The 19,759-nt window shown below is 33.9% G+C and overlaps 2 protein-coding genes across 2 annotated transcripts; one reads left to right on the top strand and one right to left on the bottom strand.

Annotated features, from left to right (window-relative positions):
* Positions 1-230: 230 nt before the first annotated feature.
* On the bottom strand, positions 231-3,709 carry LOC100781051 (putative wall-associated receptor kinase-like 16). The gene is made up of 3 exons (XM_006596186.4): positions 2,762-3,709; positions 2,047-2,208; positions 231-1,883 (listed from the first exon to the last, which is right to left on the bottom strand). Exons 1-3 carry the CDS (start codon positions 3,624-3,626, stop codon positions 673-675), a joined length of 2,238 nt encoding a protein of 745 aa, XP_006596249.2. The 5' UTR covers positions 3,627-3,709; the 3' UTR covers positions 231-672.
* Positions 3,710-5,495: 1,786 nt separating this feature from the next.
* Positions 5,496-6,245, top strand: LOC102662324 (uncharacterized). Its single transcript, XM_006596718.1, has one exon. The coding sequence runs from the start codon at positions 5,496-5,498 to the stop codon at positions 6,243-6,245; it is 750 nt and encodes a 249-aa protein (XP_006596781.1).
* The last annotated feature ends 13,514 nt before the right edge of the window (positions 6,246-19,759 follow it).

Raw genomic sequence — 19,759 nt, 5'->3', positions numbered from 1 at the left:
ATTACATTTTGCTTTTTTATCATTCTTGACTATCAAACACATTAGTCTTGTTGCAAATCTTAACTCACTTTCAGAATAGAAAATGAAAGTGTTCTTGAATCTGCTTCATAGTTACGGAACCGAGTACAATCCCCAAGTATTCTTCCCTCATCTTGTTTTTCACTGACAGGTGTCCACGAAGAATTCTGTCTTGGGAAATTCATATAGAATAACATAGCAAAATAATGGGAAGAGAATGAATGATTATTGCTTTTGTTTTCCTAGATTTGACAAAGTGAAATGATGGTTTTCACACATGATTTGTATTTGCATGTACATCAGAGACATGAATGTAACTGTGTAGAACTCGATAATTTTTCTACAAAATCATGTTCTTTATGCCATGAATATTGGTAAGAATGCCGTGTATTAGAAGCCTAGACATACCGTCAGTCGATCCATCATGATTGAAGTTTGACTCCGTAGGCTTTTTTTTGTTTGCTTTGTGCTCTAAGAGATTATTAAGGCTACATTTTCCTAACCAATCCGCATAACATACTAGAATACAAAGATACACACACACACGTACATGCATACACTTGAGAAGAGCAAAGACGATTTCAGAAACATTACAAATGTTGTAGCAGAACTTTGATAAAAATACGAAATAGAGGGTATGCTGCCTTGCCATAATCATCTTCCATTATCCAATGCAATTAATACATGATCCCTGATGCTGTCATACCCAGTAGTATATTGGTGGCTGCTGCTATCACCATCTGCATAAATGCTAGATGATGCATCATGAAGCAAGAATTGGGTCTCCTCGATATTTTGGTCTCCACTGATCCATGGGTGCTTCTCCTTTTGCCGTATTGCATCCAACTCCATTGCGACTTCCTTCATGCTAGGCCTTTCCTCTCCATTGAGTCTCAAGCACTTTGCAGCAAGAATAGCAACCTCCACGATCTCCTTTTTATTTTCTTCATTCACAATGCCAACTTGAAAAACATCAAACAGGCGATCCTCTTTCAAGCAAGATAGAAAGTGGTTGGCAAGACTTCTTTTCTCTTCTGGCTTGCCAAAAGAATGAGGTTTCTCCCCTGTTAGCAGCTCTACAAGCACCACCCCAAAGCTGTAGACATCACTTTTCTCCGTTAGTTGGCTTGTAAGCATGTACTCCGGATCCAGGTAGCCAAAAGTTCCTTGCACCATTGTGGCTATTTCAGTTTGATCAAGTGGAACCAACCTTGAAGCTCCAAAATCGGACACTTTGGCAGTGTATGTGTTATCCAAGAGGATGTTAGCAGTCTTCACATCTCTGTGGATAACTGGTATTGAGGCTTCTGAGTGCAGATATGATAGTGCTCCAGCTGACTCTGCTGCTATCCTCAGACGGGTTTTCCAAGTTTCATTATTTACCTTTCTTTCAGTATGTAGAAAATCATAAAGGGTACCATTATTAACAAATTCATAAACAAGTAAAGGAACTTCTCTCTCTAAACAGCAACCCAAGAGTTTGACCACATTCCTGTGATTGATTTGGGATAAAACAATAATCTCGTTAATGAATTGTTCCTTTTGGCTCTCATCAACTATTTTTGACTTCTTGATAGCTACAGTTCTGTTGTTATCTGCTAGAAATCCTTTGAAAACTGTACCATAACCTCCACTTCCAATGATCAAGCTCTCGTCGAAGTTGTTGGTGGCCTTCTTTAGTTGTTCTTCTGTGAAAATTTGAGTAACCTGGGATGAATTTTCTCTTCTAGAGAGCTGCTGTAGCAAAATGGAACCGCCATTCTGCTGAAAGTATTTCTCTCTAAGTTTGATGAGTTTCTTTTTCTGGTATATCAAGTACAATAAAGTAGTCCCCATAAATAGAATAAAAATTCCTGCTCCTACTCCTGCATTCAGAATAGAATATGTCAAACACAACTCTTGAATTCTTCTCTGAACTAGTATCATTAGCATACATACTGAATGAACAGAGATAAATGAAAAAGATTTCTAGTTGAAAGCAAAAAAATAGAATAAACAAAAAAATTGGATGTGCTAGTAGTTTCTTACCCATGACAACCTTGGTAACTAAATCTTTTTGGTGGCACCCTACTCCTTTTGTTCCATTTCCGGATTGCCCCTTTGGACAGAAACATCGGTGGGATCCATTGGAGTTGAGACAATTTTTTTCACTTATGCATGTATGATTGCCTGTCTTACATTCGTCAATGTCTGCAAATCCCAAATAGAAACAAGGAACTTAGTAAAGTGAAATATTATTATGGAAGGTTACTAAATTTCTAGAGGCAATAAAAGGGGTGTAGCTGAGTCCAATGAGACAAGCAGCTAACTAGAACATTCTAATATATGATTTGACTTGGTTTTGTCAAAAAATAAATGTTTTATTTTCCTTTTTTTATTTTTTACTTTTTACCCCAATCTTTTGTCTACCTCTCACTATTTTTTGCTAAATGCATGGTAAGGAATATTAACGAATCAATCAGACTATAAAAATAAAAAACATGTAAAGCAGCACATGATTAGAAAAAGTCTGTCAAATTGTGAAGGATGGGAGATATATAGGTAAATTTTTGAGACAGGATACATATACAATAATTTATATAACATCATTGTTTGTTATTTCTATCAATCATTATGACATATAATAAATGATGTACATGTAAGAGATTGATACTAAGAAATACTGTTGTAGTACAATATATTCTATGAATTGTCATACAAATAATATTTATTAATTAATATTTCGCATAATAAATTAAATTACCTGTGCAGCCAAGATATGGGTTTCCTTCATAGCCATCCTTACATCTGCATCGGTAACCATAGTCAATGTCAGAGTCTGTGTCATCGCAATAGCTATTGCTCCTGCATGCGTAGTCGTCTCTACTCTCGGATGCTTTACACTTTTGGTGTCCTACGGTCCAATCAAGAACCAAGGGGAAGCTCGTCTGTGGAAACCCTCGCAAATGAGAGGTTGAAAAGTTGTACGAGTCTTGTTTTGCAACAAAGGAATAGCTGCAGTTTTCCCACTCTGGCATCGAATTGGAGAAGATAGATGCTCTTATCTCGATATCCCTCATTCGAGGAGGAATATCCATCCGGCAACACCCTATTCCGGAACACGTTCCATCGTCAATCTTCAACTCGTTGCCATAGCATCTTGTTAGACACCCAGTTGAATATGTGCTATTGTCGGAAAAACTGTTGAGTACGCCAAAACTGTCGCAGCCAACGGTCATGAACTTGTTTTCCTTCCTTGAAATGCTGAAGTTGAATGTTTGCATCCAGGGGAAGTTGTCATTTGTGTCATTGCAAAACTGTGAGACCCAAAACAATACGTCCATTTGCTGCGCTGGGAGGCTTATGCTTAAAATCTCGACATTACCCCATATTAATGTGGAGTTTTCGCAAGTGAGACTAAACTTGGGCTCAAAGAAACAGGGTCGTTGATCGGGTGTAGATGAGTAGCCTATACCGAATGGATATGGAATTTCAATATTTCCACAAGTGGAATTGCAGCCAGGGAGGTTTTGGTTTAGTATTGCAGAAAGGGTTTGATGAGGTGCAACAGCTACTACTACGAGGGCCAATGCAAACATTAACGTCTGGCTCAGTTGCAAGTGTTCCATTGCCTACAATCACAAATTAGAAAATATGCCTTTGGAAGGGACGATTGAGAAATTGCGTGCGCTGCCTTGTGGTCTCTGAGTTTCATTTATTTATAAACTTCAAATTTTGGTTTTTCTTTGTGTAGTTTGTTGAATAGTTTCTGCCAAAAAAAAGGTTGTTGAATAGTTATTAATTAATATGTCAAACTAATGAATAATTCTACGACCCGAAAATGCAGAGTGTTCAAAGAAAGAATACAATAAGAAATAGATGGTTGTACGTAAGAGCGTGAGAAAATTAGGCGGCATTGACAGGAGGAAGAAAGTCATGGGAGACGGAAAAAGAAATTAAAAAATGTATGACACGTGAAATTACTTGTGAAATCAAGTCATTTTATATTCTCAAATTTAGGCTGAACACACAAAATAGGGAGAGTAATAGGTAAACTTTTGGTAAGATATTGTAATATTAGTCTCCATATCCCAATTTGAAAAGAAATGCAAGTGACTTGGCACAATTAGTAGTTCACCACTTAAGTCTCTTAATAAATGTCTGAAATTCGATCACCAAGTTATACATGAGTCTCCAACTGAAAATATAACTTTATCCCAAACAAATACACACATCTGTAGCTCATATTATGTGGATAACAACTTCAATTTCATTCTTATATTTGTAAGATTATTATATACTTATATCCACTTAATTAAGTGTAACTCAAAAAATTAATTATTACAAATGAATTGAAAATTCACTCTTAATTTATCTAAATAGAAACTTAAATCATCTAAATATAAATCATATATACCCTTAAATCAGTTTTATTTAACGAATAAAAGAAAAATTAATATACTTATAATTAATAACTAATAAAAGTAAAACTAAATATGAGCGCTCACAAACATACACATTACGATTTTACATATGTAAATATACAATAAAAAAAATTTATTTGTTATATAAAATATTAAATTTATGAAATAATTAAAGAGTTTTTCTTTTTAAATAAGTGTTTAAAATTTTAAGTTCACCAAGTTAAAATGTTTTAAGTAAATGAGATTATAAATATATACATATTGTAATATTCAGCTAAATACTCAGTGAATATTAAAAACCATGATTAGTAGTGTAACATTCCAAAAATTTTAACATTAGTATTAAATAATAATACAGTGACATCTTTTAGGGAAATAGATTTTATAATTAATAGTTAAAGGATACCCGTAGTCATTAATAATAATAGTTACAGTTACCTTATATTAGGAGTAGACAAGAAGAATAAGATAGAGAGAGAAAAAGAAAAGGAAGAGAAGGAAGCTAGCGAGAAGGAGGAGAAGAAGAGAACGAAGGAGAAGGAGCAAAGATCTAAAAACTCAGGGCCTGAAGCTCATCTCTATGTGTTCTCGTAGGTGGGTGCTTTCCCCTTTGTCCATCCTTATTCCTTTGATTTGTTGCCTTCTCATTTTCTCTCTTTTGAACTTTAGGCTTGCAATGTTGGGATTTTAATGATTATGCAAGATTAAGAATGTTTTGGGTATATTAATCACTTAGAAAGTATAATGGACCATTATTGATGTAATTATTGTTAGTTTGGATGTTAGATATTAATTAGAAAAATAATAACAACAAGTTTTATGAGCCTTAAATTGTGGAAGATGAAAGTTGTAAGGTTTGCAAGTTACAAAGTCTTGAATAAGCAATTATGTGAGCATTTAGTATTCTTGAATAAGCAAATTATGTGAGTGGTCACTCTATTTTAGTATAAATAGGGGATCATACTCTTGTATTTTGTGTGCCAAATGAAATAAAATCTTCTTCTTCTTCCAACAAAGTGGCATCAGAGCTTGAGTTTTAGAGTGTTGAGAGAGAAACACTTTGTGAGTTGAGAGATGACAAGCAATGGCTTGAGTATGTTTCAATTCCCTCGTCTTACCAAAGAGAATTATGATAATTGGTGTCGTCGCATGAAAGCCTTGTTAGGTTCTCAAGATGCACGGGAGATTGTAGAGAAAGGTTATACCCAACCTCAAAATGAGGTTATTTTGTCACCAAATGAGAAGGAGACTTTGTTGAAGTCGAAGAAGAAGGATCAACAAGCACTTACTTTCATTCATCAAGGTTTGGATGAAGCTATGTTCGAGTTGGTGTCAAATGCAACCACATCCAAAGAAGCATGGGAGATTTTGAAAACCTCCCTTGAAGGTGTTGATAAGGTAAAAAAGGTGCGCCTACAAACTCTACGTAGAGAGTTTGAATCATTGCATATGAAGGAATCCGAATCTATCTCAAATTTTGGTAACAAGGTGTTGGCTATTGTGAACCAAATGAAGCGTTATGGAGAAAATATGGAAGATGTTCGTGTGGTGGAAAAGATCCTTCGCTCCTTAATCGCTAAATTTGATTATGTGGTTTGTGCTATTGAAGAGTCTAAGGATTTAGACTCAATGACCGTAGATCAATTGATGGGTTCTCTTCAAGCCTATGAAGAAAGGTTCAATAGAAGACATGATGAGCCATTGGAGCAAGTCCTCAAAGCCAAAGCTTCTTTGAAAGAAAATGGAGGAGAAAGTAGTCAAGAAGCACGTGGACATGGAAGAGGACGTGGTCGTGGACGTGGTCGTGGCCAAGGAAGAGGATGAAGAGGAGATCGTGATAGTTTTGACAATAATGAATGGAGGAGCCATCAATCCACTAGAAGTCGTGGAAGAGGAAGAGGAAGAGGTAGAAACAATTATGAAAAAGCATATGAAAGGAGGTATGATAAATCTAATGTTGAATGTTTTAATTGTCATAAATATGGCCATTACTCTTGGGAGTGTTGAACAAATGTTGAAGAGAAGGTCAATCTTGTTGATGATAAAGAAGATAAAGAAGTTGAAGAGTCAACACTACTACTATCACTTAATAATGGTGAGAAGGAAGACAAATGCTTATGGTATCTTGACAATGGAGCAAGCAATCACATGTGTGGATGCAAAGAGAAATTTGTGGAACTTGATGAGAAGGTGAAACGAAATGTTTCTTTTGGAGATTCTTCCAAGGTGCAAATCCAAGGAAAAGGTACCATTTTAATTTCTTTAAAAGATGGTGCTCATAAATTAATCACGGATGTTTACTATGTTCCTAAACTAAAAAGCAATATTTTGAGTTTGGGTCAACTTGTTGAAAAGGGGTATGAAATTCATATGAAAGATTGTTGTTTATGGCTTCGAGATCAAAATTCTAATTTGATTGCCAAGGCGTTTATGTCAAGAAATAGAATGTTCACTTTGAACATTAAAACCAATGAAGCAAAATGTTTGAAGGCTAGCATAAAAGATGAATCATGGTGCTGGCATATGAGATTTGGGCACTTGAATTTTGGAGCACTAAAATCCTTAGGATAGGAGAAGATGGTGAAAGGGATGCCTCACATCAACCATCCTAATCAATTGTGTGAAGCATGTCTCCTTGGAAAGCATGCAAGAAGGAGTTTTCCAAAAGAAGCTAATTCAAGAGCAAAGGAGCCTCTCCAACTTGTTTACACCGATGTGTGTGGCCCAATCAATCCTCCTTCATGTGCTAACAATAAATATTTCTTGCTTTTTATTGATGATTATAGTAGAAAGACTTGGGTTTATTTTCTAAAGCAAAAATCTGAGGCATTTGTAGCTTTTAAAAATTTTAAAGCTCTTGTGAAAAAGGAGAGTGGTTATGTAATCAAAGCTCTAAGATCCGATAGAGGTGGCAAATTCACATCAAAAGAATTTAATGAATTTAGTGAAAAATATGGGATTCGTCGCCCTCTAACGGTTCCTAGATCTCCACAACAAAATGGGTAGCGGAGAGAAAAAATAGAACTATTCTTAATATGACTAGATGTATGTTGAAGGCTAAAAATATGCCAAAGGAATTTTGGGCTGAAGCTGTTGCATGTGCCGTTTATTTGTCCAATCGCTCCCCAACAAAGAATGTCAAAGATCAAACACCACAAGAAGCATGGAGTGGAGTGAAGCCAAGAGTTGATCACTTGAGAGTATTTGGGAGCATTGCATATGCTCATGTACCCGACCAAGGAAGATCCAAGCTTGATGATCGGAGTGAGAAACATGTGTTCATTGGCTATGATGCAAGCTCAAAAGGCTACAAATTGTACAATCCAAACAATGGAAAGACAATTGTGAACCGAGATGTCGAGTTCTATGAAGAAGGCACATGGAATTGGGAGGAGAAAGAAGACACTTATGATTTTTTCCCGTATTTTGAAGAAATAGATGAAGAAGCCTTGACTCCAAATGATTCAACTCCAGCACTTTCACCAACCCCTTCAACCAATGAAGCCTCATCATCTTCCGAAAGGAGTTCAAGTGAAAGGCCAAGAAGAATGAGAAATATTCAAGAATTATATGATGAAACTGAAGTTATAAATGATTTGTTTTGTCTTTTTGTTGATAGTGAACCCTTAAACTTTGATGAAGCAATAAAAGACAAAAGGTGGAGACAAGCCATTGAGAAGAACAACACTTGGGAGTTATCAAGCCTTCCCAAAGGTCATGAAGCAATTGGAGTCAAATGGGTGTTCAAAATCAAGAAGAATGCAAAAGGAGAGGTTGAGAGACACAAAGCAAGACTTGTAGCTAAAGGCTACAAGCAACAATATGGAGTTGATTATGATGAAGTGTTTGCACCGGTTGCCCGCATGGAAATCATCCATCTTCTTATTTCCTTGGCAGCTCAAATGAAGTGGAGAATTTTTCAGCTTGATGTAAAATCGGCATTTCTAAATGGCTATCTTGAAGAAGATGTCTATGTTGAACAACCAATAGGTTTTGTCATCGAAGGTCAAGAAGGAAAATTCTTGAAATTGAACAAGGCGTTGTATGGTCTAAAGCAAGCACTAAGGGCATGGAATACTCGCATTGACAAGTACTTCCAAGACAATGGGTTTGTTCGTTGTCAAAATGAGTATGCTCTTTATGTTAAAACTTTTAATAATGATGATGTCTTATTTATTTGTCTTTATGTGGATGACCTTATCTTTACCGGCAATAACCCAAAATTTGTTTGAAGACTTCAAGGAGTCCATGTCTCGTGAATTTGATATGACAGATATGGGACTCATGTCATATTACTTGGGAATGGAAGTGAAGCAAACGGAGAATGGTATCTTTGTCTCACAAGAAAGCTACACAAAAGAAGTGTTGAAGAAATTTAATATGCTTGATTGCAATCCCGTGAACACACCTATGGAAGGTGGCTTGAAGTTATCAAAGTTTGATGAAGGAGAGAAGGTAGACTCCACGGTCTTCAAGAGTCTTGTGGGGAGTTTAAGGTATCTAACCAATACAAGGCCCAATATTCTATATTCGGTGGGAGTTGTGTGTCGCTTTACGGAGGCTCCTACCTCTCCTCATCTAAAAGCCGCAAAAAGAATTCTTCGTTACTTGAAAGGTACAATTGATTTTGAATTGTTTTATTCTCCCTCCAATAACTATAAGCTTGTGGGATTTTGTGATAGTGATTTTGCCGGAGATGTTGATGATAGAAAAAGTACTACCGGATTTGTATTTTTTATGGGTGATTGTGTTTTTACATGGAGTTCTAAGAAGCAAGGCATTGTGACACTTTCTACTTGTGAAGCCGAGTATGTAGTTACAACTTGTTGCACATGTCATGCCATTTGGCTAAGAAGATTGTTGGAGGAACTTCAGTTGTTGCAAAAGGAAAGCACAAAGATCTATGTTGATAATAGATCTGCACAAGAGCTTGCCAAGAATCCGGTGTTCCATGAACGAAGTAAGCATATAGATACAAGGTACCATTTCATTAGAGTGTGCATTACAAAGAAAGAAGTAGAATTGACTCATGTGAAAACTCAAGATCAAGTTGCGGATATTTTCACCAAGCCTCTCAAATTTGAAGATTTTCGAAGATTGCGAGCAAGACTTGGTGTGCAAAAGAATTTTCCAATTAAGGGAGGATGTTAGATATTAATTAGAAAACTAATAATAACAAGTTTTATGAGCCTTAAATTGTGGAAGATGAAAGTTGTAAGGTTGTAAGTTACAAAGTCTTGAATAAGCAATTATGTGAGCATTTAGTATTCTTGAATAAGCAAATTATGTGAGTGGTCACTCTATTTTAGTATAAATAGGGGATCATACTCTTGTATTTTGTGTGCCAAATGAAATAAAATCTTCTTCTTCTTCCAACATTGGATGCTCGGGTAGCCATTAATGTTAGTGGGAGCTTGGTTTTTGCAAAATCTACAAGGTGTAGAATCGCACCAGCTAGCATACCTCTAGAATACTTTTTGAACCATCTAGCTAAGCTAACAAATGATAGCATTGTATCTGCGTCTTATGGATCAGACAGTAGTAGATAAGTGCTAGTTCTATGAAGCACCAAAGTTTCTTGTCTCTTAAAAAATTTGTAAAAAACTTTGTTTTCGATTCTTTCTATCACTGGATAATAACTTTCTTCTTCGAAAAAGCTTACAAAAAAAAATTGTCACGGTTTGAACTCCTTCTTTTGATTTTTACCTTTACAGTTTGGTAGCAAAGCTCAACCTCTAAAGGGTTGAGCACCTGATATTGACAAGAGAAAAAGATCTTGATGGAAAGCCATAACAGCCGGTTAATTCTAGAAGGAGATTCCCTTACAAGGCCTCCAACCTTTCTAGGAGATGATTATCCATACTAGAAAGATGGAGATGTATATCAAATCCACACAATACTAGTTATGGAATATCATCACATTTGGAGACATCCCCATCACCGGACCTGAGGAAAAATGTTCCTTAACAAATAATAAGTACAACAAAATCTGCAAGGTAAAAATAGCCAAAGAAATTTGGGACTCACTCTTTGTCAACCAGAAGGGAACAAAATATGTCAAACTGAGAAAAGTTTTCACTCTGATGAGACATTATGAAAATCTCTCCATGAAGGAAGGAGAAACAATTAATGATATGTTTGGGAGACTCCAAGTTCTCCTAAATGGTCTTGAAGCTCAAGAACATGTGTTTACAAATGCATAGATCAATCTAAAGGTCCTAGATATCTTTCCCAAGGTGTGGGAACCAAAGACACTAGCCATTCAAGAAGTAAGGGACATGACAATCTTATCTTGGGATGAACTGTTGGGAGTTCTTTGAGATTTGAGATCACAAGGTTCATCTTCAAAACAAAGATCATTTGCCACAAAAAGATTTTGGTGCACTACAAGAAAAATGACCTATACCTACAGACAAAAATTGTCACTATAAATAAAAAATCCGTAGGTAAATGTATGATAGACTTTGTCCTACAGACGTTTCTTCCGTCAACTTTGAGGGGGTGTATAATGACAGCTGATTGTCTGTCACTATAGGTTTTACCTATTATGTATAGTGTGTAGGTAAAAGTCATTAACTTCTACTTACATCTCCTAACTGTAGGTAAAAGTCTTTAATATGTATCTATCATCTTCAATTGTAAGTAAATGTTTAGATCTTAGAGAGAGCTTAGAACATACATAATTGAATGTGGGCAGTGCAGCAACCCAACGATCCTTCTAGCTCCAACTCCAACTAGCTTTGCCAAGTAGTTCATAATTACCTAGGCCTTGACTAGAGCAGGCCCTCCACTATTTTTCATAAGATATTCATATGATTTTAATTAGAACCAAGGTGAAACATGGTAATGTGACTACTACTCATGATTAACATTAACCTACCTGATGAGAGAAGGCATATGCCATGGTTCTTTCCCTCTTGACTGTTGCTTCTACTACTCATGAGGTTTGCCAATTGGATAGCACCATATTACTAAAGACACCAATAGCAATCACCTTTGCAAGCATCAAATGGAACTCAGCTCATCCACAAAAATTAGACACAAATTTAAATTCTTACTATAAAAATCACTGTCTATCTCTTTGTTGCTTGATATGTAAAATACTTAATTGTAATTTGTAAGTAATAACATACTGAAAGACAACAGTTATTGTGTGTACAAACTTACTTGTGCTCTGATTCATCTTGTATGAATGCATGAAGTGCCTCAACTGCTAGGGAGAATGACATAATTAAAATAAATAGTTGTCTACACAAGCAACAGAACAAGAAAATTCAAGATGTTAGTGCATATGATGTAATGTACCAAACAGGAGAAAATATTGAATTAAGTTTGCCATACTTAATTCAAAACAATGTCATACATAATTCTTTTACCCTCATACAAGCAGTCATTTAAAGACTCAACATTGTAAAATTCAAACCAGAATGTCATGTATTATCCCTTCTTTAACAAACTAAATTGCCTTGGTAAAATATATATATCTTTGGGCAACTCAATATAGTTAAACATGCCAATTCAGAATTTTTTTTTACCATTTATTATGCAATATCATTTAGCATTTTACAAGATTTTTATGAAAAATAGTTCTACATAAATATAAAAATTTTGTTTTGTGGATATTTACATTCGGGATAAAAATTACATGTCAAGTTGTCAAAAACCTCTCAAAAGGAATCAGACCTGATTTGTAATCAACTGTAACACTATAATCTCTACAACTTACTTTTACTTTGGTTCCAGCCAACATATATATCAGCCAATAGACTAGCATATATATCAGCCAATATATATATCTGCCAATAGACCAACATCAATAGAGCATAATAGGTTGGACTTAAGTGCCTAATATTTTAGTGAAGTTAAAATGTTTAGATTATCAAAAATGTAAAGTTGATAAGTTTTTATTTTAAAAAGTATTTGCTAATTATATAAACAAATTGAAACAGAACTTGAATATTTTAATAAGAAAGATTTCAAATTTGAGATGGAAAAGAATGTGACTAAAATAGGAGACATTGAAGATAGCAATTATAGATGCTTCACAACAGTAACAAAGGTGCCTAAAAAAATACCAATACCAGGAGAGAGAAAAAACAAACATAAAGAAAGAAATAGTAATTAGCTCTACTCAGCAAGCAAATATCATAAAAGAATGAAATAGTTGTTTTCCATCATCAGTGAAAAAACCGCACTTGCTCCGACAATTTTTTTGTTCTGTACATTGTATCCATGCACGATAATATAATTGATTAATAACAATGGATTTTCTTCCCAAAATTGGAATGACAAACATATATACATTGAATCGTGTTTCATTTGGCATTATATTATTTGACAATTTTCAAATAAAATGGCACTGCAACTTGTAGGCTCCTGCAGCCATATTTGCTAGAAAATTTGAGTGGAATAAAGATAACAATAACATTTTTTTTAGGGAAAGAGAACAAGAACATAAAATCATTTAATTGTAACTACATAATAAGCATAAGGTGAGAATAATTGGTAAACGGGTTAGTTCATGCTGTTTAAGATTTGTTACAAGTGATCCGTATTTTAATTGGTCCACATTGTAACGGATTAGGCTAGAATACGAAATAAATTATTTTTATTTTCTTAATTTATGCCTGCTAGTATTCTTTATATTGATTATTACAAATATTTACTTATTTATTAACTCATATAAACTATTTTAATTTCGTTCTATCATTTTTTTTATTTAATCTGTCATATCCTCCTCATTTTCACATCTTTTTGTAAATATAAATTTTTAATATATAATAAAAAATAAAAATGTGGACAGACATGTGCTTGTCTCTCCACTAGTTTAATAGGAAAAAAATCATTAGAGCAACAAAACTAATTAAATATAAAAATTAGACACCAATTTTAACAAACATAATAAGATTGCAATACAAGCTGATTGTAATTTCAGATGTTTGGTTTTGTTTTTCTTTCGTCCAACTAAAAAAAACACAAGCGGATTGTAGCCAGCCCGGCCCACTAGTCTCCTATCAAAGTTTCAGTTGTTTTAAAACGACGACGCATATTTTAGAATTCTACCTTTCGTATTGATTCAAACTGTATACTATATTTTAGACAAATGCTTATTACTTTGACGTTTAGCTCTCATTGAAGGTTTTACTTTTAAATCTTAATTTACAATTCAAACATTTATTAGTTAACATAGAAAATATGAGATTCGAATACATGCATGTTAATTACTTGAAAATCCTAACATTCAAATAATCCCAAATTTCCAAAGAAGGATACAGGTTTGACAACATCTCTAAATAATTATTTTAAAAGTGTCTAGTCGTAAAACATAGTTTAGTTTGACACTAGTTTTAATTTAGCTTAAATTTAGTTCGGCAAAAAATTAAACCAATTTAAATTGAAAAAAATATGTATAATTAAATGAATGATTTCTTTAAGTATATTTTCCCCAATATCAATGAATGTTTCGCTCTTTATTATTAGAAGATATTTATTAGTTCAACAAATAATGTGAGCAACACCCCAAGATTCACTCATTTCATTCTTCTCTATTTTCGCCACCAATAATTCCAATTGCAAAAAGGCAACTTGGCATGCACAGACTCACACAAACATACATATTTGAAAACAGCAAGGTGACAGTTTTGTAAATTAAAAGTGAAAATTGAAAAGGAAAAAAAAGTAAACAAAATGAACTCAATAGCCTTTGGTTTGAAATATCTAAAGAAAAAAAAGAAACAAAATAACATCTGATTACCAATATTTGTTGGATTAAGTAAGGAGTCTAACCGGTATAGTTTTGAGTTTCTGTACACATTGGTGAAGTTGACCTTAAGAGATGCTTCTATGCCTGCTGATGTAACTTCCAACATGCAGGTTGCAGGATTATAACCTTCTTTGATCTTAGGAACTCCTTGAATAGCCTACATCAATCATGCACTATAGTGAATATGCTAAGTTCCCAATGCTACAGAAGCATCATATGTTATATGTGTTAATCTTGTTTACACTAAATTCGCCTCATAGTACAGAATCAGATCAGAACAGTGGTGGCCTAATGGACCAGCATATATTTGCTCCCCTGCCAACTTCAAAAGTAACATCCATTAATGTAGTCTTACCGGCACCACTTACACCCATCAGAGCTGTTAGTACTCTTGGCCTAAAGACACCACTAACACCCTTCAAAAGTTCTCGACGTTCCTCAAAAACTCCTTGCTTTTTCATTTCCTACAATCAAATAAACACTCAAATATATTTTAAATATAATCAATACCATACAAATAGAAAGATTACATTTTTTAAAAAAATGTGTAAAGTACCTGTGGCATGTCTAAAGAATATTTGATCTCATCAAATGTGAGAGATAGAGGTTGAAAAGGAAGAACCATACCCTTCCTTCCACTTCTGTTAGCTTTATCATCACTAACTCTTCCAGAAAAAGATTTGGATGATAAGTTTGCTTCTTCTACAATCTTTGTTTCAAAATCTCAAGGACTCACCAAAAGAGATTTTTCCATTTGGTAACTGAATCAACTCTTCAGCTGTTGAAGCATTTCTCTCAATCAATTTCTCAATTAATGAAGGATATTATAAGATAAAAATAATTAATGCATCAGACTTTTAGAAAAGAATCTTATAAAAAAAAGGACAAACAATTGAGTAAAAATAATCTTATACATAAGAAAGGAGGTAGTATATTAAGATCTCAACTAGAAATAAAGTTAATATAATCCTTATAAAACTAAGCCAACCTAGAAGCCAGTTTTTTTGAGATTGATTAATCCATAAACTCATTCTAAGAGCATAATCCATTTTTGTCTTTGTGAACATAAAATAAATCAAGAGTATCATGCAAGCGATAGATATTTTAACCATAAAAAGTTGCTACCCAAGAAGCTTGGCCAATTAGAAATCAATGTCAATATTATTGACAAAGTAAAACATCAACAATACAATTATTATAACTCCGCAAATGTTGATCTACAAATAATGTCTCACCAGTCACCATGTTTTACCATTTGTCATTCTGTTTATAATCTCACATGGTACACTAGTCATGATGCAGGGATTATTTCTCCTGAACACGATCCTGCATCTCTACTTTTACAGTTTAGTTACCAACTCGTTTATCTCTTTAAATCAAAATAAATTGCACTAAGTCAAAACACTATAAAAAAATTGCAACATGAAATACAGAAATACCCGATAAACTCATGCATATTGAAGAACATGCTAAATAAGTTCTAGGATTAGCAAGTTAATGAAGATTCAAAATTTTATGTAATATATTGAAAAACAACTCTTATTGTACAAAAGGAATCCCGCATTTTGGACCGCATTGAATGGTCGGAAAAAATATAACCACAGAAATACATTTTCCCAGGAAATCCAATTTTCCTGCATTCTGCTGCAAATTATCTGCAGTCGGCAACAAAATAGATGAACACTATTGGGCTAAACTTCTAAGCTTGCAGGGATATTAGCTTAAAATGCTTACAATTAGTAGACCAAGGAATTATGATTTAGGCTTTTTTGGGGTATCCGAGCTTGATGGTTCAGCTTTCCTCTTAATTCCCAGAAAATGCTCTACCTGAATCAATTAAAAAAAAATATTTTAACAGAAAAATGCAAAGCTATTCCACAAAAGCACTTTTTCTAAAGCTTAAACACGTCCTAAATTACCTTTCGATCACCAAGTTAAACATTATTAACATTAAACATTTAACATAGTTACTTACTTCTTAGCATGCCAAAATCACTTTTTGCCATAATCAATTTAAATTTTTTTTAAATAGGTTCTGAATGCTGCCATAAATCAACTCTCTTACATCATCTTTGGTCAATTTCCTTCTCTCAAATTCAAACTCAAGTTTTGAAATGGGTTGAGTGGATGGTTCACAGTCATGTTCGCCAAGCCAGTGAAGTAAGGATCAGATAATGCCTGATATCACAAACATGACAGAAATAATGAAATATACTCTTAGGTAATTATCAATGAAATTATATATAGGTGATAGGAGATCAACCTCTTCAGCTGATGGAAGGTCTTTAGGATCATTAGGTAACTTTCCTTCTCCAACATAAGTATAACATGCAAGAGTTTCAAAATACTCCAACTGTATGCTTTGAACATTGTCGTTGTTTCCACATATGAAAACTCCTCAAAAACACTAATAAATTGAATTCTTTTTTCAACGAATAAAGAAACGCAATGACATCGATTCAGAATAATGACTTACACAAAAACTTCGGTAAAAGCACGTGAGAAGACACAAATTGAAATTCGTGTAATTACACAAATTGAAATTCGTGTAATTTGAAAATCGAAAGGAGGCGCTCTTGCTCGTCGATTTCCTCGAAATGTCGACGCCAGTGATCCTAATCCCAATCCTCGTCAGCGACGGCGTTCCCAAGGGACTTCCAGTAGGAATCGACTCGGTTGGCGACCTCGAAGAACTGGTGCAGCACGGAGTCCTAGCCGCTGCGTTTGGCACTGGCACTGCGGTCGTCGGAGGAGGAAGAGGCGAGGCAGCGATAGGGGGGTTACGATGGGAACGAGAGGAGAAAGGGCGTCCGTTGTGCAGGGAACGGAACGACAAGCTTCTGCGTCGGGAAGGTGAGCGTTGGTGCAGAAATGGAAGAAGAAGCCATGAGAGAGAGAATGAAAGAATGGATATGCGTGTTGTTGAAGAAGAAAGAGATTGGGAATATACTGTGTGTGTTGAAAATGTGAAGTGAAGGCGATGGAACATGAGGCTGGGAACTTGGCTGTGAAAATTTGAGGGATGGATCTTCTTAGTGCCTCAATAGATTTTTTATTTTTTCTAGACACGAGGGGATAAGGATGAAATGAAAATTTTTATTCTTACCTTATCTTTCCTTCTCTTTATGAATCAATGTCATGTAACTTCCTTTTATTTTTATTGATCGGTTTGGGTTGCCATTCAAAAAGGTGAAATAGGTGGCACTAAACAAATTATTTTTTATCAATGTCATGTAACTTTCCTTTTATTTTTAGTCTTAAATGGATTATGTCAAAGAACATACATAAATAATTTGAAGTGTAGTTCTATTAGTCTTTCTTTAGTATATTAATAATTATTTTAATATGATAAAATAATTATTTTAATATGAGAAAAATAGTGAAAATATTGTATATTATTGAGTTTCTGATTAACTTTCTTAAAATAATTATTTTAATATGTATTTGTTTTATTGTATTTTACTTACACTATTGTTTGTAGGTAGAAACTTTTTAAATTTTATCTACACCAATGGACTGTAGGTACAAGTTTTATAGGATTTTACCAACACCAAGTAACCGTAGGTATAAGTTTTTTTAAATTTTACCAATACTAAGCATTTGTAAGTAGAAGTTATTTTGAGTTTTACCTACACTAAATAATAGTAAGTACAAATTTTTTAATTTTACCTATGACAAATAAGTGTAGGTATAAGTATTTTTTGACTTTTACCTACACTAATTTATGTGTGTAGGCAAAAACCTCCATAGGTATATGTCATTTTTCTTATAGTGGTGCCTTCAAATATGGGGAAACAAGCACCAAAGAGAAGAAAAGAAGAGTTGCACTACAACCCTAAAGGTTATAGTGGTTGAGTGCACATCAGACAATAGCTCCACAAAAGATGAGGTAGATCTTATGTCAAGGAAATTCAAGTAGATACTGAGAAAGAAAGGAAAGTATAAACATTTCTCAAGAAAGAAAGACACCAAATTCAAAAATAAGTACAAGGAGAAAAGTACCAAGATCATCTTCTTTGAGTGCAAAAAGCCAGGACACATGAAAGCTAAATGTCCTAGGCTCAACAAAAAGAAGTAATTTGGTGAAAAGAAAAAGAAAAGTCTATGCTACATGAGATGATTTAGACAATGGACGCAACAACAACTCAAACAAGTAACAATCCAACATCTATCTCATGATAAAAGTAGACAATAAAGAAGAGATGTCATATGATGCAGTTCTTCAAAACTGTCAATGATTTCTTTACAGAGTGAAAAGTACAAAGAAAAATTTAAACATATTGTTTGCGAAAACAATATGTTAAATAAATCAGGAAAAAGTAGAGGAAAAGGTCAAGATTCTAGAAGAAACTCTAAAGCAAAGCCAAATCATCTGGGTGGTGTTAGGGTCATAGTAAGCCACGGTGCAAGGGGTGAGAAAGATGAGAGATAGATCTGAATTGGGTTGGGTTTTGGAAATGTAATACATAAAAGGGAATGGTGAAGAAAGTTGTAAATATGAGGAAATGTGAAAGGGTGGATGGGGATTGGAATGAAGTTCGAGACGTGAGTGGGTGGATTGCGATTTCTACATCGATTCAAAATTTCTAATGTAAAAACTACTCTTTACATTGGTTAATTTTGTAATTAACTAATGTAAAATGTTATATTTATTTATGAAAAAATCACCGCATCCATACTTTGAAGGATATTCATACTAACTTAGTACAATTGTAAAACCTTTCAATTGAGTTTTTGCTGTTAAATTTAAATTTTAGGAATTAAAGTAATTCTAGATGGTTTATGAAAGCTGGATTTTTTTTTTAAGCAATGAAAGCTAAGATAAGGATTATTGTGAAAATATGAAAGCATGCAATAGTTGTTGCAGGGAACGAAATGTTTAGAAATAATTAAACCATGCCATAAAGTGTGTAAAAAAACCGTGCTATAAATATAAATTCATAAATAAGTCTAATATATGGTTCATTGTCTTAAAAGAAACAGCTAATGATTTTTTAAAACAAATATAAATAATTATACATATTTTTTTATTTTGTAAAGTTTAGGTAGCAGTTAGATCTCAGATCAAGATTAGAAATCAAATTATTCATCAATAAGATTCTCAAATGAATACTACTAATCAAACTCATATCCTTTTAACATATAAGTTTGTTCTTTATCAACAAAAATAACTTTTGTTGGTAAAATTATCCATACTTTAAAAGATAATCCAATAGATAACGTTTACTGATTCGCTTAATTAAATTTTTGTGTAATTAATAAAAAAATCGAAAAAGTATATATATTGACTAGTTGACAACTTTGTTTTATCATTGAATTAAAAAAGGGTCTTAAAATATTGTCAAGTCGTCGCCAACAAGGAGCCAGATTCTCTCCGCGTTTGTTTTCTCCGTTTGTTTATATCAATCTGGCTCAAGACCGATTCACCTGGTAAATATTACATATGTGAAATGGACCAAATACTCATGCTAGGACTAAACAGTACAGTCCATAATGTCATTAGATTAATAGAAATATATATTGGTATTGGTATTTTTTTAATAGGCAAATGGTTTTATTAAAAAAATACTTAAAC

This window comes from Glycine max, chromosome 14 (assembly GCF_000004515.6).
Source record: "Glycine max cultivar Williams 82 chromosome 14, Glycine_max_v4.0, whole genome shotgun sequence".
In the NCBI taxonomy this organism is placed as follows: domain Eukaryota; kingdom Viridiplantae; phylum Streptophyta; class Magnoliopsida; order Fabales; family Fabaceae; genus Glycine; species Glycine max.
This window is presented reverse-complemented; position numbering and strand designations above follow the sequence as displayed.